Source organism: Macrotis lagotis, chromosome 2 (assembly GCF_037893015.1).
Source record: "Macrotis lagotis isolate mMagLag1 chromosome 2, bilby.v1.9.chrom.fasta, whole genome shotgun sequence".
In the NCBI taxonomy this organism is placed as follows: domain Eukaryota; kingdom Metazoa; phylum Chordata; class Mammalia; order Peramelemorphia; family Peramelidae; genus Macrotis; species Macrotis lagotis.
Window position 1 is genome coordinate 106,637,922 of NC_133659.1, and position 23,385 is coordinate 106,661,306.

Genomic DNA, 23,385 nt, shown 5'->3' on the forward strand with positions numbered 1-23,385 from the left:
GAAGTACTAGCAAGGCATTATAGGAGTAGATTATGAGGATTGTACACTATGAATAGGTGGGATTTATACCAGGAATCCAGGGTTGGATCAGTATTAAGAAAACCTGGAAAGACTTGTATAAACTGATGCATAGTGAAATGAACAGAACCAGGAAGATACTGCATACTGCACCAGCAATATCCTGTTATGTTCCACTGTGAATGACTCAGCTCTTCTTAGCAACAATGATCGAAGACAACTACAAAGGACTCCCCCAAAAAGAACTGATTGGACTCTGAATGCAAATCGAAGCTCACTTTTTTCACTTTATTCTTTTTGTGGTGACTTCTTTCTTTCCTTTTGATCTATTTCTCTTTTTTTTTGTAGCTATGACTAATATGGAAATATGCTTTCCATGATAGCACATGTCTCATCGATATCAAGTTGCCTAGCACTTTCAGAAAAGAGGTAGAGACAGAAGGAGAAAAATTTGGAACTTAAAATCTTGTAAAAATGCATGCTAAAAATTATCTTGACATATAATTGGGGAAAAGTGCTATTAAAAAAAAAGAAAAGAAATTAATAGCAAAACCCCTTTCAGGTTCTTCAAAATCCATTTCACTTAAGTACTCTCCAGAATCTTTTATTTATTTATTTTTACTTACTAACCTAAGTATCCTTGCAGATTATTTTTCTTAACCTTGAGCAGGAGAGAGGAAGTTAAAAGTCTTTTAGAGGTCAAACTTGGGGAAACTATGATGTGAAATTATTTTTTCAGTCTAGGTACAATTGTGTTTTTGGTAATCTTGAACAAAACAGAAGCTAATGTTAGTACTGCCCAACTGATCACATGTAGGACTGGTTCTATTAAGGCTAATATATTTTTAAAGATCAAAAACTCATTATGCCATCTAAAAGAGGCATTCTACTCTGTCTCTCCTTTACTTGGTTGATAGGATTTATTTTAAAGCACTAGGTCCAAGAGCCCTCTCCATTCTCAGTGAAAATTGTACTTAAAACTAGTTGCAGATAAATGGTACCTCTTTAATATAAATGGTCACCTTTGAACCATGCACTGATTAAAGCTGATCTAAGCTCTGCAGCATGCAGGATTTAGGGTTGGCATTTGGAAGAATAGTGATGAGATAGCTATCAGGCAGGTCTTGTTACCAAGGGTGGCTTGGAATATCCTACTCTATAGATTTTGAAAGGAAAATGCATGGTTGTCCTTTACTCCTCAGCGCCCCCCCCCCCCCCCCCACAATCTGATCAACTGTCCTGTCAAATAAAGGTCCAGAGAATCCTTCTCTTTTATACTCTTGGAAATTCCATGGAAGGATGTGGGAGACCATCTTCTGTGGGAAAAGATCATTTTCATAATCTGTCTGTGAATTCTTTAGGAATCCATCTTTCCTTTAGTACTCCCACTGGCATCATATGAGTTTAAACTCACTAGTGCAGTAGCCTCTTAAGCTCTCCTCCCTATTTCTGGTCTGTCTGCTCCATCCTTTATCCAATCACCAACATAATGCTCACAGTGCCCAAGCCCAACTATATTATTCTTTTGCTAAGAAGCCCTAAGGAATCTCTCTTGTAGTTGTATTACAGGAGAAAAAGTAATGGGCTAGAAGACTAGACATCTGGGTTCAAGTTCTGGCTCTGAAACTTAGTAACTATGTGATCCTGGGCAAATCTCTTAACCTTTCTTAGTTTCAGTTTTTTCATGTGGAAAATGGGAATAGCAATATTTACATTATTGGTCTTAGAGAATTATGAAGAAAGTGCTCTGTAAATCTTAAAATGCACTTCAACGTGAGTCACTGTTATAGGAAAAAATAAACCCCCTCAATCTGGCCTACCTTTTCAGCCTTATTCCCCATTATTTCCCCATACTCACCATATCTCCAAAGTCAAACTGGGCACATCTGGACATTCTCACAGGCTTTCACCCGATTTAGAACTGCCACCCTCCCTAGTACCACCTGTTGTGTTCATTCGTTTCCTTCAAGGTCCAGCTCAGATGCGACTTCTTCTCTCACACTTTCTTTAGTGTCTTTGCTAAAATTCACTTCTCCCTCCTTTAATTTGTTCAAATCATTTTGTTTGGATTTCTTCTTTGATTTAAAAAACCAATATTCTACTTTCTGTTTTTCTGCCACCAACCCACTATGATATGCTTCTTGATGACAGGGTCCTGTCATTTTTTAACTTTGTGTAGTCTATCAAAAGGAGCATTGCATATAGTAGACCCTTAATAATATCTGTTGAATTTCTAGAAATGTGTAAGTGAATCCTGGTTGGAGAAAGGGAGCAATAATAATATTCCATTCTTAGATTGCATATTGGAAGTTGATATTCTTCTATTTTCATCTTGTGATCTTTTTTCAACAGGGTAGGATAGAACCTTCATCTGGTTTCATTCTTATTCTTATTAAAATGCCTTAAGGTCTTATCTTGTGCTCATATCATCCTGGATATTAAACCATTAACAACTCATTAAATTTCCTTTGCCCATACTCATCTTTGACAAAGCTGACTACTGGGTGAAACCTGGGTGGAGTGGAAACTTGCACAGACTTGCCGGTCTTGGCCACACCTGCCCAGCTCCTGGCACCCTGGCTGCCCAAAGGAGACTAAATAAATAGGCTGATTGGAATGGTCTTTGAGCGGAAGGGCTGTGGCTGTGGGATATGGGAGGGTTTTCAAGGACCTGTCTTTTCAACCTGAAGGACTCTTCACCAATTGACATCTTGACTCATGGGCTTTTCTGAAGCATTTTTTTTTTTTTAAGGAACTGTATTTGAATGAGTTCTTTTCTTGCTAGAGCTCTTCAGTTGCTTTCTTTCAGAAAGCTCAAACTGCTTTTACCTCTTTTTTTTTTTTAAACATATCTTCACAGCACCTTTTCAAGGACAGGAGTCATTGTGCTTATAATATATCAGTGAATCATCCCAGGCCCAGAGAGGCTAGGAGATACATTTGGAATCATTAGATCATTTAGGCTTACACCTAGTCCTGATGAAAATTGCCCAAATTCCTAGCAGTTAGATAGATCTGGGATTCAAATTTGATTTTTAAATCTAAATCCACTTATAACAATTAATTTATGATGGCTCTTGAGCAGAAGTGGAAATTTAGAGGTCTTCCAGGCCAGTTTCCCCCTCATTTTACAGATGAGCAACCCAAAGCTCAAGATCTCAACTTGCTCAAGATCACACAACTAGTAAGTTAATAATAATAGCCAGTATTTATATAGTGTTTTATTTCATTTGATTACTCTGGGGATGGGGAGGTGGGCAGGCACTCTCATTATGTTCATTATGCAATTGAGGAAACTGGGGCAGAGAGGTTGAGTGACTTTCTTGTAGATCACATCTAGTGACCGTCTGAGGTTGCGTTTACTTCAGGCCTTCCTAGTTCTAAGTCCAGCTCTCTATGCATAATAGCAGAGCCCCTCCCATAATTCTCATCTTATTTCTTTTTTCTAGGACCAAGGGTGCTAGATACAAAGGACTATGCTAGGTGGGGATAAGATGGATAAAGCATTGATTCTGTGCCTATTGCTACCATACTAGTTCAAATCTTAATAGTTTATGGAATTTATAATCAGTCTTCTGTGGGCATAGACTGCATCCATGCTCCTAATTCAAGTGTCGTTGTTTCATCATATGCTCTCTCTCTCTCTCTTTGGTGCAAGCTGTGGCTCCTCTGTACCTTTTTTAGGAGATGGTAGTTATGAGTTTTCCAACACCTAGAGCTCAGTGCCTGGAAGTGGGCCTCTTTCTGTTTTGCTGGGGCTGCTCCTCATAGCTGCGCTGCTCTCAGACCTGTCCTCTGTCCGGTTCTCCAAGGAGGTCTAGAGTTGAGAAGTGTGTCCACATGTAACTAGGATACAGACTGTCACATACGCCATCGGTATATAAGCCATGTGTAAACAGGCACTTCACTTTTCCTGAAAGGACATTTCAAATGCTGGTAATTTTTGTGCACTTAAAATTCCTTTCTTGTCCCATATGCTTCATGCCTCTTTAAAAAAAAAAGCTGCCTACTTGAATTGCTAAATTATTTGTCCCCCTGTAAGCTGATCAGCTGCTATTTGGACGGAGGGCAGAACATCCAATCGATCAAAATGTTCTGCTACATTGACATGTTTTGTAATGGAAATGAAAATGACAGCATTTTTTCTGTCAATCTAAATGAATCACTTTCTTGTAGATCAATGCTATTGTTGGTATTCTAGGCATTGCAGAATATGAATGCTGTTTATTAATTATAGGGTTCCTGATGAGAAACCTTTGGAGCTGGCTTACCCGCCCTGCAGATTTCTGTCTTTGTGATATGGAAAGGGAGGGTTTTCATTTCTTTGGTGGGTACAGGTATATTCTAGACAGCCTCTGGGGGAGGCAAAACTTCCAGGACAAAGAGTGAAGAATATGGTTCACTAAACTATACAGATCAGGTCCAAAGCTATCAATCATTTAAGAGCTTTGTTTCAAGTGCTTTGAGGGTACAAAGATTTACAGAGAGACAGAGAGAGAGAGAGAGAGAGAGAGAGAGAGAGAGAGAGAGAGAGAGAGAATGAACGAACAAGATTCATGAGATTCATGCTAAATAAATGGAAGTCAGCCTCTGGAAGCTGAGGAGATGAGGAGCGGCCTCTCAAAAAAAGTTGAAAGTTAGCTGTCTTGGGAAAAAAGCTAGGGATTTTAGGGCAATCCAAACAGACTCTCAGCACTGCAAAGAACCTCAGAGTTCATGTTGTGCACCTCATCCTTGAGCAGGGATTTTTTTTTTTAGGTTTTTGCAAGGCAAATGGGGTTAAGTGACTTGCCCAAGGTCACACAGCTGGGTAATTATGAAGTGTCTGAGACTGAATTTGAACCCAGGTACTCCTGACTCCAGGGCCGGTGCTTTATCCACTGTGCTACCTAGCCACCCCGAGCAGGGATTTTCTAAGAATCCTCCTCACCACTTAATTGCCTGGTTGAACTTAAATAAATCCATTGACTTCTCCAGCCCTCAGTTTTCTCATCTGTAAAATGAAGCTCTTGGACTAGATGATGTCTCAGTTCCCTTCCAGCTCCATCTCTGACCTTTGACATTTATCATGCCTCCTATACATGTTTTTTTTTTAATTTAGGTTTTTACAAGGCAAAGGGGGTTAAGCTGCTTGCCCAAGGCCACACAATTAGATAATTATTAAATGCCTGAGGCCAGATTTGAACTCAGGTACTCCTGACTCCAGGGCTGGTGCTCTATCTACTGTTCCACCTAGCCGCCCCTCCTATACATGTTCTTAATAGCTCTACAGTGTTCCTTCCAGGGGCTCATCGAATTTCCATGTCAGTACTTTGCATGATGGAACTTAAGATATTAGATTCAGAGCTGGAAAGGACTTTGAAGGCCAATGAGTCTAATTCCCTCTTTATACACATGAGGAAATTAAGTCTGAGAGAGGGTAACTGATTTATAAGGGTCCACAGGCTAGTAGTAGTCAAGCTAGGTTTCTAATGAAGATCCTTTAATTTTAAATCTGATTTTCTTTCCACTCCTTGCTTTCTAAGATAGATCTGTTTGTAGCTAGTTCTACTTTTGGACAACATTAACTGTTAGGAAGTTTTTTCCTAAATGTAATCAAAATCTGCTTAACTGCATTTCCACCTATTGCTTCTAGTTCTGTCCCCTGGGACCAAACAAAACAAACCTAATCCCTCTTCCACATGGCAGACATTGCTTTAGATGTTTGAAGACAGAGCTTTCTACCCCTTTCTGTAGACTAAGCTGCCCCAAGTCCTTCAACTGAGCCATCCTGGTTGGATAGTTCAGATTGTTCTAGCTTGTCAATGTCTTTCCTAAAATGTGGTATCCAGAACTGAACATTGACTCTAGATGTGGCCTGAGAGGGCAAGGTACAAGATAATTGCCTCCCATATTATCCCAGACACTATTTTAGAAACCATGTATTCAAGTGGGAACCCTAAAATGTAGGTTCTAGAGGTATCTTTAAAAAGGGATAAATAAAAGTAAAATGAGGTGGAAGAAGAGTCTGAGCCTCATTTATGTTATGTCAAGACACTACAGCTAAGGCCTAGAATTGGGTTACATGGCATCGGTGTCCTAACTAAAGTGTTCTCTTTATTAGAATAGACACCAGAGGGGTGGTTAGGCAGCCTTTCAGGGATCACAACTTTTTCAGGCCTATTTGAACTTTTCTAGCAAAGTTTACAACTTTATTACAGTAATTTTCTGGTATTGCATGTTGTGATTTCAAGGTTGTTGGGGAGAGTGGCCCCTTTCTAAGATCTCCTTATCTGTTTGCTAATGTCTGAAATTAGGTGCCCCGGCCCTTTAGCATTGTTGAAATAGATATCCTCCTGAGAGGATCATCATTAGTCTTTAATTCCTTAGTGAAAATAAGTTTTGGATCAGTTTTACTTACATGATACTTACATGATACAAAACCATACAGTGTCTAAGAGGCAGTAACAGAGCCCTGAATTTGTCCAGAGAACTCGGGTTTGAGTTTACAATATGGGACTTCAGGAAAGTCACTTAACCTCTCTTGAGCTGAGTTTCCTCATTAGTAAAATAAAAGGATCTGTCAAAGTTGCCCCCCTGGTTCTTTCCAGCTCTGAAGGCAGTTATATTGGGAGAGAATGCGATGGTACAAGAAGGGTTCCAAAGGTGGAATCCACAGCAATGGAGGATACTAGCTTGGATATGAGAAATGAAGGCAAAGAAAATATCCAAAATGGCCCCAGGAGTTGGAACATGAGCAGTTAGGGGAATGGAAGAGCTGTGGGACCCCTGACAGAAATGGTATCAGAAGGAGGGAAGTCTTTATAGGTAGATGATGTAGTTTAAATATAGTCCCCTCTGCTGAGTAGGACCAAGCCCATACTGGAATTAAGCCTAGTTTCCCCTTTGATCCTTTAGAAAAGACACCGCTTCAGTTTCAAAGACAGGATTCTGTGTTTTCCTCAGAGCTCTGTGGCAATGTGTACAAGGCCAGATAGTGCACTTCCTCAGTAAGGAAGGAGCGGATGGCTCCTCATTGGCATGGCATTTGTGTCCTGTGGCTGGGCTGGTGGAGTCTCCTGTATATTGCTGAGAGCCAGAAGGGCTCCTTCTACTTCCAGCCCTCCTCCCTGAGTTTGCAGCAATTAGAGAGTGAAGAAGGGATGAGCAAGCACATATCAAGAGAGCTATGTTTTAGGGTTATGTGGGGATTATTGAAACATTAGCTATTTAAACAGAGAAAAAAAAATTTTATTAAGGTTATAAGGAAGTCTAAAGTCTTAGTAGCTTAAGGTCCAACCTGTGTGTAGACAGCATTGGTACATGCCTTTTTTAGCTCCCAAAGGTTCAGAGATGTTACAGTGTGGTTACAGTTCTTCTTGTCCCTGATGGCTACAGAGAGCTGTGGCATCTCCTTCCCAGAAGAGCTTGAAGGACAGCAGATCACATCCTTGATCTTGTGGGTCTCTTGGTCTGGTCAGGAGGGGGGCCAGGATGACCTCCAGAGGAGCCTCTAAGCTGGGAGAGCCTGCTAAGTCTCCTCCCTGGAAACCAGATCTCTGCTGCCTGGTAACATTTCCCAAGGGTCTTGAGCAATCCCAATCCCATTTCTGGTGAATGATTCTGAAAAAGTGAAGAGCCCAGAATGGAAAAATGAAAATGAAAATTGCTGTCTCATCAGCTCTCAGACTAGCATCTGGACCCAGGCTCCCCTTTGACCTCCAGTAAGCTTAATGAACCATGTCAACCTCGCTGCCTTGGAATCCAGGCTTTTGACTGCAGGTTCTGATGTGGCTACAGGGAACTTGGAGGGGTGCTGGGCCACAGGTGCATGGGCTATGTCAGAATGAGTCCCCTGGTGAGTCCTCGGGCTCCTAAGTCTTTCACGTAGATTCTGCTGCCCAGGCCAGCAAACTGGGCTATGAGAGGCCCGAATGGGTTAGATAGAATGGAGACAAATCTGTCAAAGCAGTGAGTGACCCTGAATGATTCACATTTGTCTTCTTTAATTGTTTATACCCTCCCCTTGTTAAAAGGCCAAGGTCTCCACTGCATCCAGAGCCATCTTCACTTGCCCTTATCTATCTTTGATCATTGGATCCAGATGGTTCTGGATCCCCAAATCCCCAAATCCAATATGCATGTCATGGCTTCACCTCCCTGATGTTGAGGTCTTCAAGAATGAAAAACAAACATCATCAATCATAACCTTGCCATCAGTCCCCTGCTGGTTTTTATTTTTTAGGTAGCCTCCCATTACTGTCAGGATCTCTGGTGTCTGTGTTAACAACCCATTCCTAGGGTCTGTCTGTATGTGCATTTTGAATCTTTCTACTCCCCAAATCTTGATGTGGGGTGATTTCCAATGGTAACTGGCCTCAGGCACAGATTTTTCTCCTGAATCCCTATGTCTAGGACTCCCCTTGAATCTGTTACCCAGGAGATTATTGATTTTCCTCCAGTTGTCTGCAGATTTCTGTGGCATTGCAGAACGAGCTGCAGGATTTGAGCTCCAGGCTTTTTTTCTTTTACTCTAATAGGAATCCTTTTTTTAGGATTTGAACTCATGATTGTACCCCCTGCCTGACCCCCAAACAGTTGCTGGCCATCCCTCCTCAGTCTCTGACTTGCTGACCAGATCTGCTTTATTGGTCCTCGTGATGACTCTTTGACCTTCCTCTCCCTCTGCAGCCCCCCACCCTGCTCCTGCATGGGCTCCCTCCACCACTGCTGGCTCAGAAAACAGTGGGCTTCCTGTATTTTGACTGCCAGCAAAGCTGCTCGCCCCATGACCCATGTGACAGCATCTCATGGCTGAATCCAGTTTGCTTGCTACAGGAAGAGGGGAACGTAGGAACAAAGGACTTAGTTGAGAGCCCCCCATGTGAACATCTGGAGTAGTCATTGGGAAGTGCTGGCAGGGGAAAGCTGCTGCGTCCTATGGCGGGAGAAACAATTAGAGAATTGCAGAGGTCACAGGATGTAGCAGCGATGTTTAGATGGAACCTAACTGGCACTGAATAAACATACTCCCTCCTCCCCCATTTCCCACTGGAGGTTCATACCTTTGCATGTCCCCAGAGTTCTTTCCATGGCTATGAAGGAGAAGCACAGAACTACAGGAAATGGGATGGGTCACACATGGCTAGGGAGTGAAGGGGGTGTGTGTGTGGGAGCAGGGGTTGACAAGGATGGGCATGCTTGTCCTTTGTTTCTTTGATAGACCCCTGGGAGACTGTGGCCTTGTTTGACAAGTCCAAATATTCACCTAGGACTGTGTGTTCAACCCCATTGCAACCACCCAGTGGATTAGGTATCTCCCCAAGGCTCTGTGGAGCATTTGTGCCACTCCCAGGCCCAAACACCAGAGTCCCATCTGGGAAGCAGATTGTCTCAGCTGCCCGAGAACTCACTTAGAGCTGTGAGGTTATTTCCTGCCCTTCTCCATTCTTAGCATTTTCCTGTTCTCTACCACACATTTTCCTTTTCCACAGGAAGTCTCAGCTGCCTTCCTAAATAGCATTACCTGGGCCAGATAGGCTGCTCTTTTGTTTCTTCTGTTTTTCTGATTGGTTCTCTCAGATTCAGAGAGATACTCTCTATTCAGAGACTACTCTGTGGGCAGGAAACTTCCCGCCATTCCCTTGCCTTCAGGTGGCATGGCACTCCTGAGACAGTGTGGCCTCCTGTCTTTGCTTTGACCATCTGCAGGAAGAAACTCCACCACTTCTTTCAATACTCAGTTTCATGTTGGGCCACTTGGAATCTTGGAAGTTCTACCTTCTGTCTGTCTTAAAAACCTCCAACTTAAGTTGCAATCCATTATCTCCCATTCACAGGCTATCCTGTTGCCATAGAATTTGTTGACTGGAAAGGTGGTCTTAGAGATCTCCAGACCATAGCCCACTTCTCGAGTCAGATAGGTGAGGAAGGTGAGAGAGGGCGGGATATTGTGTGCAGGGGCTCGCTGCTGCTGAGCTAGCACTGGAACCCAGGTTCCTGACTCTCAGTCCAGGGAGTGCTCTTGCTACTTTCCTCCAGGGCTGTCATCACCATGCTTCTTTTCAACTTGAAAGTGCTTGGCTTTGGGATTCCACGTGGGAAAGGGAATGCTTGGCATTGGAGACCATTCAGGGAAACATGTGGTAGGTAGATTCTGGAGTCAGAAATGTGAGTGTGCCCCAGGGCGGGGGTAGGGGTGCAGGAGGAGGCCTTGACTGGCCTTGAGGGATAATCAGCCAGCCCTTGAGTTGTCATGAGGAAGTACTCAACTGACCTCCTCAGTTTGGTTTCTAGTGAGAAAGTTAATGTTTATACATTTGCTTTGCTTCTTAATGCCCAAGACAGTAAAAATAAACTTAATGAACAAAGATTCCCCCAGCTCTTTTCCCTTTTAGCCCCTCTCCTTTGAAAAATAATGGATTTTTCTTTTCTCTTTCAAGTAATGTTTTTATAAGGAAATAATTTTTTTTTCCTGAAGTTCTGTTCATCAACTAACATCCTACAGCAAACTCAGCAGTTTCCATTTCTGTAAAATGGGTCTAATAATAGCATCTATTTCACAGAACTTGTTGTGAGGATCACTTTATATGAGTAAAGAGCTTTTACACAACTACTACGTAAATGCTAACAATTATTATTCTAGGTATTAAAAAAACCTATTAAGGCTGAGAGGTTAGCAGTCTTAGGTAAAGGACCAGTGGGTAATTCAGTTGGGTTGGAATATTGGAATAATGTAAAATCAGTCTGGAAAGTTGAAGTCTTTGACCATCACACTAAGGACTCTGTATTTATCCTAGTGGCAATATGGAACCTTTTTGAATGAGGGAGTGGCTTGGCTTAACCTGCTATTTAGGAAAATTATTTTGTAGCCATGTGGAGGATTGATGAGAGTGGGAGGGGAGAGACTGGAAATAGGGGAATCAATAAGGAGGCTATTGCAATAAAAAAAATAATAGCAGCTAGGTCAGTTAATGGTTTGCAAAGGGTTTTGTAAATACTATCTTGTTGGATCTTTACAGCACCTCTGGGAGACAGGTGCAATTAGTATGCTCATTTTACAGACAGAGGTTTAATGACTCGTCCAGGACCACACAACTTGTCAATGTCTGAGACTGGATTTGAGCAAAAGTCTCCTTCTCTTTAGTCCTCGTCTCTACTAGTAATCCTACTACTTCTAGGCTTTTGGTATTACAAAGGGTCTTGAACTAGTTTGATGGCTGTGAATTGAGAGAGGGAAGTAAATGTGAAAGATGTGTTAAAGATAGAATTAGTCAACAATTGTAATTGGTTGGATTTGGGGATAAGGGTGAGGAGAGGAAAAATGACAGTGAAGCTATGAATCTGCTTGACTGGAAGGATAGAAATACCCTCAACAGAAATTGAGAAGTTTGGAGAAGTTTTGAGTTTTCTTTTGTTCATGTTGAGGGTGAGATGTTTCTGGGAGATCTGGGGATATATCCACTTGATGTCTAGAGTTAATCATTTAAACAATGGAAACAATGCATTTACCAAGTGGAGGTAAAGGATAGGACTCATTGTGAAGGGACAGCAGATGGATAATGATGTAGGAAAGATGACTGAAAAAGTGTCAGTAGGCAGATGGAAGTAGAGAACAAAGAGGGAGCTGGTGTCACACAAACTAAGAGAGCCTACCAGAAGAAGGGGTGGTTGGCAATGCCAAAACCTACTAAAAGGAGAGTGAAGTGAAGGACTGAGAAGAAGCCAGAACATTTGGCAGTTTGTAGATTGTCAGCAACCACAGAAAGCAACTTCTGATGTCTTATATAATGTTAGGTACAGTTTTTCCCTGAGAGTGTCTTAGTAATATATGTAAAGAAAACTTTCTAATAATTAGAACTCTCCATTGGAAGTAGCCCATTGGAGTTGGCTGCTGTGGGAAGAAGTGGGTTATTACTCATTGCAAGCCTTCTGAGACTGGATGATGACTTGGAGAGGAGATTTCGTTTCAGGTAGTAATTTGGACAGGATGACTGATGAGGACCTTTCCAATTCTAAAACTCTCTGTCTTGGTGTATTATCCAACTAGAAGATACCTTAAAGAGGTCATTTGATTTATCCTGATTCTATTCAGAACTATAGCTCAACCATCCTGGATGACACGTTCTCCTTATTTTTAAAGTTCTTTAGTGAAGATTTTATTAACTTATTTAACAATCTTCATTGTAAGCAGAAGATTCACAAAATAATGGGCTCCTTGAATTAATAGCATCTGTGTTGGGCTTACTAACTCAACTGTTCCTCTGACTGGATTGGAGGTGGATTTGAGGTGTCTGTATCTGTCATTATGTTGGCAAGGGGATTTGGGATGTACTCTTAGTACTCCTTCCTGAGCATCAGTTCTCAGTATCCTAACCCTGAGTGCAGACACCGGGATCTCATTCCCAAAAAATATGATTAACCTTCTATCTGTGGATTATGTGTGTGTTGTATTATCAGTGACGAGGTCACCTCCCTGGGTGGGCTCAGGGACTGAAAACTCATTTTACTATCAACCTAGGCAGAGTATGATGAGGAACTTCCAAACAAGTAGACGTTTTGTAAACTGGATATAATGTGTATGTGTCTGACAAAAGGCTTTGCACATAACTGCTCAGTAGCAGTTTGAGCTGAATATATATATAAACTTTTTGTAGTGCCTGTTGCTGTAGATGTGTCTTCCCACTGCCTCCCTCTGTGAGTGCAGATAATGGAGGTGTGATCCCCATGAAGAAGGCTCTGCTCCTTGGAGGGACTGCTTCATTTCTTGTCTTTGTCTTCCCAGAGCTTAGCCCAGGCCTGCCTGGACTGGGCATCAGGTGCTTTATCACCACCTACTACATCGTACTGATAACAATGGATCTATTGGAAAGGGATTTTCAGGAATACTATTGACTTGTCATTCTTACTTACAAGTGTTGACTCTTTAATGTCCTGAAGTTTTTCCATGACTTTTTTTTCTCCTGGTAGATGACAGCAAAAGAGTGGATTTTTATTCCATGGATGGATTAGGCCTTATTTGTTCCTTTTTTACAAAGTCTTGTTAGGATGAGGGTTGAATATAATGAAAATTTCAGTCATACCTGCAGCTGATTTCATTCAGAATGATTTTGCCAACACAGAAGGTGTACCATACCTTTGTTATAAGTTTCTTTTTTCTCCCCTACTTTGGAGACAAGTGGGCTTGACACTTGTAACTATATGGAAGAAGGCCTGAGAAACATTTCCTGGGGAAGTGGATGCATGCTTTCTTGCTTTGTGGGTCCATGTGGACATCTACTTGACTCTAAAGTAAAAAGTTTCTTGTTGCTGCTTAGTGTTTGAATAGCTCCTAGCAGAAGTGATGGTGAGTACAAGGCCCTTTGGGACTGCAGATGCTGCCTATCATTCCTGCCCCTCACCCTCTTTATGTTGGAGCACCCTTGTCCAATGCTTCTTGGTGGGGCACTGTGTGTATGTACAAGTCACAGACTTTTGTGTGTAGAACACAACACATGAAGGTCTCTGAGGACCTTATGAAACATCAAAGGGTTGGGTAGAGGGCAGAGGGGCTTGCTTTCTGGGTAATGTGGAATGGAATGGTTATTCTGGCTGTTGTTGGCTGATATTGGATCATCGAGAGCTGAAAACCAAGAAGATTATATAATTTTTCCTCCCTGTTTTCCTATCTGTCTTAGTCCCTCCCTCTGCAACTCAGTAGATATCATCCATAACTCCCTAGAATTTAGAGGTGAAGGGAATCCTATAGACTATGGGTTCTTAACCTTTATTTTATTAGGATGATGAAGGAAACCAACTATATTGAAACATAGTTATCAAAAAACCCAAATACACAATGCCATCAACCTCAGCTTAAGAGGGCTTGCATAGATCATCTAGTCTAACCCTTTCACTTTGCAGATGAAGAAACCAAGACCCTGGGAAGTGGGTGATTTGCCCAAGGTCATGCAACTAGTAAATAAAAGAGCCCAGATTCCAATCTTATAAATAGTAATTTATCCAGGGAGAATTATGATTGATGCCAGGCTTTTAAAGGTATGCTAGTTTGTGTGTCTTTCTTCCTTTGTGCTTCCTAACCAAAGAGTGAACTTTTTTTTTTTTTTTAAGGTGTGGAGGCTGGTAAATAGCACTGCCTTCCAAGACTGAGTTAATTGTCTGAATGGCAGGCTTCCTCTTTTCGAGGCAGTCTGAAGAGGGTAGGAGCACAGGAGTAATTGCCTCTACTGTGGTTAGTGATAGTCTCCCAAGCCAAGAGGTGTTCATTCAGAATTAATGTAGGCTTAGGAAGAAGGGTGTACACCAGGAAAGCTGATTGCTATCCAGTGTCCCTACTGGCATTGGCTTTTTGAGGTGGAGTAATTTGGCTTGTCCATTAGGTATACGCCCAAATACCTTAATCCAATTTAAGTAACATCACTAGCTAATTCTTTTGTTGGTTGGTAAATCTTATCTACAAAAACCAGTCCAGATATTAAATTCAAGCATTTCAGCTATGCTTCTCAACAAAAGAGACCATATAAATGGCCACATCTTTATTTGCTTTGAGTGGAAGTAGAATTTGTGACAGATGTGTTAACAATAATGGAAATTTTAACATTCCTTGGTCTCATAAATTTAGACCTTGGACTTCAGCTCCCTCAGGATATGTATGTATATGCATTTGTAACATATATATATTATATATATGTATAAATTTATATATGTGTATGTGTGTGGTATGATTTTAATTATCATTTGTAAACCTGAATACTTGTCTGAGCAAGCAATGTGGGCATTTCTTGGGATGTTCCCAGTTCTTGGAAAGAGGGAGCAGTTAACTTGTCCCTAAAATCTCTGGATTTTACTCTGGACTATATGATACAAAAAGGACCCTTTGATATTTAGAAACTGGGGTGAGAGTTTTACCACAGTAGGCACATCTATTCTTAGAAAGTGATACTTGTTCATCCCATCTTCCGCTGGAAGGCCCCTCCTGGCCTATCTCATGGTTCCTCTGTCTGGAGCACCATTGGCAAGGAAATACCAACAACCCAGACAGGGAAGCAGGCTGCCTCTGTTTATCTCCAAGACCTTAGTTTCTGAATTGACCCTTCTTTAGTTTCATTCCTGGTTCCTGGTTCCTTGGTGAATTGAGTAGGAGATTGCACAGTTCTTTCAGAGCCTCTAGCATAGTTCTTAAATGTTAGTGTGTCCCCTCTAGATGCTTCTCTTTACTTTCAGGTAGAAGGAAGTTCCCAAAACAACAAACTAGGCCAAGTCATAAACTAGGGAGTGGTTATGCTGGCTTCAAATTCTGTTTTAGTTTGAGAGATAAACATATAATTAATTTGGATTGAATATGGATTGGAATATATATTGGAGCTCCCTCCATTCTGCCTTTCCACTATCATCTATAGAAACAATTCCTATCATCCTTATTTGGTGCGTGTAAAGCCATGGCTATAAATTCTGCTGGTGTCTTCTGCTTAGTGATAGTGCTACCAGTGGAAAGGGGGCAGGTACTTTCTTGAAGTCAATGTGTATGTCTTTTTTGTGTGTGTGTGTGTGTGTGTGTGTGTGTGTGTGTGTGTCCTGTCATCTCTACTTGTTCTTGTTCTCAGCATGCATCTAAATACACCAGCAGGAGACAAAGGAAGAATAGTGTCATGGGAATTAAAAAATAAAATGAGAATCTCTCTAAATAGTGTTTTCCCGTTGTTGGTGGCTTAATTGAATGTCACCCCAGGGACAGCTGCACTCTGGGCCTTCCAGTGGCCATCAGACCCCAAAGTGCTTTGGGATAAAATGTGCTGTAAATAACTGGAGGTGATTAATTAGACTGTCTCCTTTTCCAGGCCAGATCTAGGGTTTTTGTTACCTAGCTTAAGTCTTTTTCCATTGGGAAGATATGAGTGGATGCAAACTTGTTTTATTGGGATAAGAAGCATTTCTTCCTCCTTCAAAGCTCTGTATGTTATTGGAAATAGGATGCTCTCATGTACCTCTGTTGAAATACAAGCTTTTGGGAGAAGAGAGGATTCTTTCAGGGTTGCTTTTCCTTTAGAATCAACTGTTTCATAGTTAACAGATGTCTCAAATTTCTAAATCCCAATAGGTACTTGAGGGGGAAGGAGGAGGTGTGGATATGTGTATTTTTTTCCTTCTTCACCCTACTGCCCTAACCCTTGGCAGTGAGCCCAGATCCCTTCCCCACCTCCTGATCCTTTAATTCAACATTTAATCCCCTGCATCTATGCCCATTTGAATTATTCTGTCTTTTCTTTGGCCATATAAGGATTTTTTGCTTTTTGTTTTTTTTTAGCCAGGCCTCGGAGGGGATAGCCATCCCCACATAGATCAATACCTGCCTTCCAGAAGACAAATGGAAAAACTTTCCTGCTCTTGCATAGTCATTTCCCTGTTGTGGGATTTCAGCATGCCCCTTTTCCTTTGGTTTATAGTACACTTTTAGCTTCTTTTGGCTTCAGAGGGCCATATATATATATATACCAAGTAAGGAAAAATCAGTAGAAACCAAGCAAATCAGTAGAAATGGAAAAAAGATGCTGCCAGGCTCCCCAAGGGAGTAGGAGTTTAGTCTGGAATTGTGGAGTGATTTTGATTATAAAATATTGAGTCTATTTTTGGTTTCCCCAATACTGTAAATAATACCAGTCCATACTGATGACTGTTGTAGCTCCAAAGCATGTTGGAGAAGCTCATTATTTACTGACTCCATTTTATAGTAAGGTAACTCAGACCAGAGATTATAGGATTATTTAGAACTGGATAGACCTTTAATATCATCTGGTCTAATTTTTTTTTTTCTTATAAATGGAAAACTGAAACCTAGAACGGGATCAGTAAAGTAGCCCACATATTTGAACCTAGTTAATACTCTGCCTCTCAAATGACTTGTCCAGGAGCATATAACAATCAAGTGATGAAAACAGGCTTCCAACTCTGGTCTCTTCCTGAGTACCAAGAGACCTCCCTGATGCTTCAAGGTCTTCATGAGTCCATTGACAAATTTAAGGTGTAGCAACCTGGCCAGTGGCAGATTTTTTCCTTCTCCCTTAGTAGAACTGAATGATTTGGTTTGTGGTGTGAAAGAGGATGAAGGCATGGATTAGAATTCTTCCCTTAGGTTTCTAGTTAGTCAAGGGCTCTGACATGCACCCCCCACCTCATACCTCTGAGGACAACTCTCCATTTCAGGCTTAAAGAAGGGATCCTAGGAACCAGCTGCACTTGCCGTGTTCAACTCCGGAATGGAATTTATCCAGGCGTTGCCTCTTTTCAGACAGGGCATGGAATTAAGACTGCTGCTTTGTGCCTGTTTAAAAATATTTCCATTTACCTTGGAGAGTGTACAAGTACAAGGTTTCATACCTACCTAGGAGAAAGCAACCAATGAAAAGGATGTGTACACAACACCATGAGTGTGTGTGTGGGGTGATTCTGAGGACTCTGCTTTGGAAGACTGGGAAATGAGAGGGTGCAGTCTTGGGACCCTGGAAAAGGGGGTAAAGCTAGGTCTAGAATCATAGAGAAAGTCAGTTGTTAGTCTAGGCCAGACCTTCCTCTTTCGGTCAAATTTATGTTTTAGGTCTCTTAAAACTTTATTAAAACCCTTTTTAAAAGCAAGGAAAAATTGAGGAGCAGAAAGAGAGAGAGATACACATAGAGGTGGAGGGAAGAGGAGTAGATTTTTCTTAGAGCTTATAGAATTTTGAGAAGGACTCCTTCCTCCAAGCCCAACCCTATGAAACCTTTAAGCATGGAGTGAACTTCACACTGTACAAAATTAGAGAGCAGCTTCCTTAGGTTCAGTTTTGTTGGAACTTTGTCTGTGGAAGAGTATTCAAAGGATTAAATGCAAGAATGTGTCTTTTTAAAACCCTCTACTTATAGAGGTGAGGAAATTTAGATCTAGAGAGGTTAACTGACATACCTAAAGTAACACAGATATTAAGGAAGGGAGCTAGGATTTGAACTCAGATCTTCTGAATCCAAAGGCAGTGACTTTTGACCATTTAATATGCTGATTATACTCCTTTCATTCAATGTCAGCTTTAAATGCTTTTTAATTTGCATCTTGGACCCTGAACTTCATACTAGATTAGATTTGCTTTCATCAGTTTTTTTTGGTTGGGATAATGATAAATACCCCATACAGTAATAAGTACTGGCCTTAGTATTGATGAATCTGTTGGTTACTCATTAGGTCTTAAGTGTCAGTCCCTACAAATGTAGATACTGCTCTTGGTCTTTGCCTTTTTTAGCAGGGTCATTGATGAGCAGCATGCTTTTCTTCTAAGTAGGCATAATTCTGGTGGGAGTGTTTGTTATGTAGCAAGAGTTATGCAAAGCAAGTTATATATAACCTAGTCTTTGTCCCATAGATAATTAGAATCTAATTGAACACCCTCCATATATTGAGTGACCTATGAAATTGGTACATAGACAATCAGTGCTTGATTTGGTGTGGGATGAAAAGGAATATTTTCAGTAGGAAATCTCTTAGGAGATTTAATTAAAAGACTAGATCAGTGGCACCGAGGATCATAGGTTTCTATTTGGAATGTACTTGAGAGGTCATCTAATCTAATCGTCTCATTTTACAGATGAGGAAACAAAGGCTAGAGAGCTTAAGTGACTTGCCAAAGATTACAGATCCAGGATTTGAACCCAGGTATTCTCACTCCAAATCCATGACTCATTCAACTCCACCATAACTCAATTCCTATTTTTCCAAACAAAGGGTTGCACAAATGTATTCCTCTTCTCATTCTTCCTTTCATTTGGACATAGCCATAAACTAGCTAAGGTTCTTGATGGCCAGAGTCTGTTCTCCTTTGAGAGCTGATACTTGGGAATCCTTCTTAAGCTTGCCATCTTCCCTTCTGATTTAAGAAGTATGAAATAAGCCTTGGGAAAGTGCTGATTGTTTACTTGATAGACATTATTCTTATAGACCATACTTTTGCTAGTTAGTCCCACTTAGATGCTGGTAAGTTCAAATAAGAATATTTAATTGAAAGTAGAAAGGAAGTAGGGGAAAATAAACAGAAAACATCAGGACCTCATGTTGCCAGCCCTTTATACAAAGCTGTAGCTATGTCCCTGTGCATCCTTAGAGACCTAACAGACTGATGGCCTGCTGTGATTCTCTTGTGGACCCTGGCTTCATGCTGCCAATCTAAATGAGTTTTAAAGTTTTCTAATTGTTATCATTTCCAGCCTAAAGAGATTTTGAGAACATGTCCATGTTAATTTGACTGTAGTATTGTTCCCATTGTCTAGATGTTATCATTGTTACAATATTTTCGATGATGATTTTTTTCCCAACATCAATTTTTTGAATGAGGTCATAAGTTCCCATGAAAATGTGTTTCACTAAGAAACTGAAGGGGGAGAAAACTCGTCTCACATACACAGACTTAACTTTCTCCTGGAATTTGATGAAATTTAAAGTTTTTAGAAATTTGAAAGTTGCCAAGAGATACACAGCAGGAATCCCAAAAGGCAAGTCTTTTTTGATTACAGAGGATCCCTATTAATGTTGTCCCAAAATAACGTGCTCAGCTGTTAATACCCTCCCTCCCTTGTTAATACCTTTCCTACCTTGAATGTGTGCTTATTTACTTTATATTAATTCTTGAATATATTTTGTGTTTACTTGCTGACCCTTCCATTAGAATGGGAGCTTCTTATAAATTGGATTGTGTTTCATTCTTTGTCCTTATATCCTTAGCACCTCTCACAGTAAGTATTTAATAATTATTTGTTGATTGATTGAGTTCAGCTTCTGTGCATCTGGGCTTTATGGTCTCCCCTGTTCATGGCTTGTGGCTTGGAGTTACTCCATTTTCCTAGCCCACAAAATTAACAGGTCAGGTGGAGAGGAGTTGGCAGAGTGAATTTTAGAATTCTTGGATTTCTCTCCAAGTAAAAGGACCTAGCATGATGGTGGGGTAACCTGGCTCTTCTCATTTTCCTATTGTTAAAATGAGCCTGATTTTCCTTGCTCTATGTTACACTGGAGTGTAATGAATACACAAACTTGTGTTGATGAAGATGCATGTTAATAAAAAGAATGGGTATCTATTACCCCATACAACTGGGGAAAAATAGATGCCTATTAATAAGAGAAAGACTAAACAAATTATGGTACATGGATGGGATAGGGTATTACTATACCATAAAAAATCAAGAATTGTATGAACTAATGTAAAGTGAAGTCATCAGAAACAGGACAATTAATGTATATATATAATGACTACAACAATGTACATGGAAAGACCAAAAATAGCATCTTCTAAAAAAAATAGAAACATTTCTATTTAAGTATAACATTCGATTGTAACCTTTAATCAGAGATAGGAGAATGTGTTTTTCCCCCTTCTTTGAAGAGGTGGAGCACTACGGATTTGGAGCAATGTAATACAATTGGACTTAATTGTTTAGTTTTGATAAATTACATTTTTCTCTCATTCTCTTTTATTCTTTGTGGCAGAGGATAGTTTTCTAAAGAAGATGGGGAAGGAAAGAAGGGGTTTTTTTTATTGTTTTTGAATTTTACAATTTTTACCCCAATCTCGCTTCCCCCCATCTCCCAAAGTCTGATAGTCTTTACATTGTTTCTATGCTATACATTGATCAAAATTGAATGTGTTGTGAGAGAAATCATATCCTTAAGGAAAAAATAAAATATAAGAGATAGCAAAGTTACATAATAAGACACCTTTTTTTTTAAAAATTAAAGGTAATAGTCTTTGGTCTTTGTTTAAGCTCCACAATTCTTTCTTTGCATACAGATGGTATTCTCCATTGTAGATATTCCCAAATTGTCCCTGATTGTTGCACTGATGGAATGAGCAAGTCCATTAAGGTTGATCATCACCCCCATGTTGCTAGGGTGTTGTTAGGGTGTACAATATTTTTCTGGTTCTGCTCATCTCACTTAATATCAGTTCATGCAAATCCTTCCATGCTTCTTTGAATTCCCATGCCTTCTGGTTTCTAATAGAACAGTAGTGTTCTATAACATACATATACCACAATTTGTTCAGTCATTGTCCAATTGATGAACATTCATTCAATTTTCAATTCTTTGCCACCACAATCGGGACTGCTATGAATATTTTTATACAAGTGACATTTTTATCCTTTTTTTCATGATCTTCAGGGTATAGACCCACCAGTGGTATTGTAGGGAAGAAGGTTTTATGGGGAAATAAAGATGGTATAAAAGCCAATATATTTTAAGAAATATTGGGGGATAGTGCATTTTGAGATTCTAAGATCAACTTGTGGAAGTTAGAGTATTTGAGTAATTTTTAAACATTCTTTGTCTTGTTCCTCTTATCAGAAGTCCTATTTACTTGTCTTGTACTCTACATAACCCTGAGACAGTAGTATGGCTAGTGAGAATCCACAGGAGCCTGCTTGACTCTGTACATTTGGCAGTTCTATAATTAGATCACAATAACCGGAACAAAAAGCTTTTGACCTTGCATCCCATTTGAGCCATGTGTATCTGGATGGTGTGTTTCATTTGAGAAACAGGGATGGAGGAGTGGGCCTACTATGTATAACTGACTGGACCAGTTTTTCATAGCATGGTCCACTCAGACTAGTCTTCCTCTAATAGCATGATTTCCTTGGGGTAGCCTTTATGGGGCACTAACTTCAGGTAAGGAAGCACCATGGAGCAGTGGACAGAATGCTGAACTTGAAGTTGGAGAACCTGATTCAGACTCCCAACTCTGGGACTCAGTTTATTCATCTGAAAATGAGGGGATTGAACGAGATCATCTCTAAACAGAGCTATGCCTAGAGCCACCTACTATATAATTACCCCAGAAATCAGTAAATACTACAAATTAGAGTTTGATTTATTTTTTTGTTCATTGCATACTTAAGAAAATGATAGGAAAATATTAATAGTGTAGATTAAACTTAAAAATGTATCTATATACATTTGTTCTTCTTGGTGAATAGGGGTTAAACATTTATAATACACCCCTATACTAAGAACCATTCTAGTCCTAAAGCTTTGATCCAAAAGAATCTTTAATGTTCCAAAGAATAAAGGCTTAAAGGGGAATTAAGATGTTTATTTTCTTTGTCTTTAATGGTGGCCTCTCCCTGAAAATTCATTTTCCTTCTCCTTGCTGCTCCTGGAATAGGCCATTGCAATAGCAGCAGCAGCAACATTTAATGTTTCTTAAGCTGAATCTCTTTTCTAGAATTCTGGTTGTAGTCTCTTACTCATGGATCCTTCATGCAAATCCACTTAATCAGAGATATGTTCTCATTGTCTTCATTTCAAATTCTCATCATCTTGATGGTTATTAAATACGTATGTGCACTTGCTATAGGTAAAGTGTATGCTCATTAGAACTGGGGAAGATTTGTACTAACCTAGATTTCACATTTCATGTTATACATTAATTTCTTAACTTTGAAAGCCTTCTGTAACAAGGAATGTTTGTAAGAGCTCCAGGCCCTTTAGTAATCTTAATAACAGCTACATTTTGCTTTCTTGTTGGTTGTGTTGTTTTTTTAAAAAAACCTCGTTGACATCATCTCCATTTGATACTAGATTCCTGATAAGAAACTAGGGCAGGTGGGTTGGGCAACAACAGGTGACTTCATTCTTCTCCATTTTAAGATGAGCAAATTGAGGGCAGAGATAAAGTAGTAAGTTCAAGGTCACTCAACAATATGGTAGTGCCACAAATGGAAAATGGCTTGGCCTCTTTGATTGAAGAATTGGATAATTTAGAGCCAGAAAGACTCTCAGCCATCATCCGTTGCACTCCCTTCAGTTTACATATGAGAAAACAAAGGGCAACAGAAGGTAAGTGACATTCTCAGGGTCACATAAATATTTAGTAGAGACAAGATTTGAATCATCCCAGACTCTTTTTTTTTTTTTTTAAGATTTTTGCAAGGCAAACTGGGTTAAGTGGCTTGCCCAAGGCCGCACAGCTAGGTAATTATTAAGTGTCTGAGACCGGATTTGAACCTGGGTACTCCTGACTCCAGGGCCGGTGCTTTATCCGCTACACCACCTAGCTGCCCAAACAAAGAGTTTTTGTTTCTTTCTTTCTTTTAGATTTTTCAAGGCTATGGGGTTAAGTGGCTTGCCCAAGGCCACACAGATAGGTAATTATTAAGTATGAGGTCGGATTTGAACCCAGGTACTCCTGACTCCAAGGCTGGTGCTCTATCCATTGTGCCACCTATCCACTTCCATCCCAGACTCTTAAGTTCTCTTTATCACTTGGTAGCTGAACTAAGGGTAGTAGTTTGGAGTTAATGCCCCTTCACTTCTGTTAGTTTTAATTATCATTCATTTTATTTTCATTGGGAACAGTGGTTAATGGAGTAGTTTTCACA

At 40.3% G+C, this 23,385-nt stretch overlaps 1 protein-coding gene across 10 annotated transcripts in view; it reads left to right on the top strand.

Annotated features, from left to right (window-relative positions):
- Window positions 1–23,385, top strand: part of SRGAP2 (SLIT-ROBO Rho GTPase activating protein 2) — a 251,180-nt gene that overhangs the window by 24,980 nt on the left and 202,815 nt on the right. For 3 of the 10 annotated variants that reach the window (XM_074222514.1, XM_074222515.1, XM_074222520.1), the window contains exon 1: window positions 1,249–22,843. The exons of 4 other annotated variants lie outside the window; for them this stretch is intronic. In XM_074222514.1, the coding sequence (XP_074078615.1) occupies window positions 22,708–22,843 (136 nt within the window). In that variant the 5' untranslated portion in view covers window positions 1,249–22,707. Of the gene's footprint in view, window positions 1–1,248; window positions 22,844–23,385 lie in introns of those variants that run through there. 3 more of the 10 variants (XM_074222525.1, XM_074222526.1, XM_074222524.1) reach the window with 2 other exon arrangements.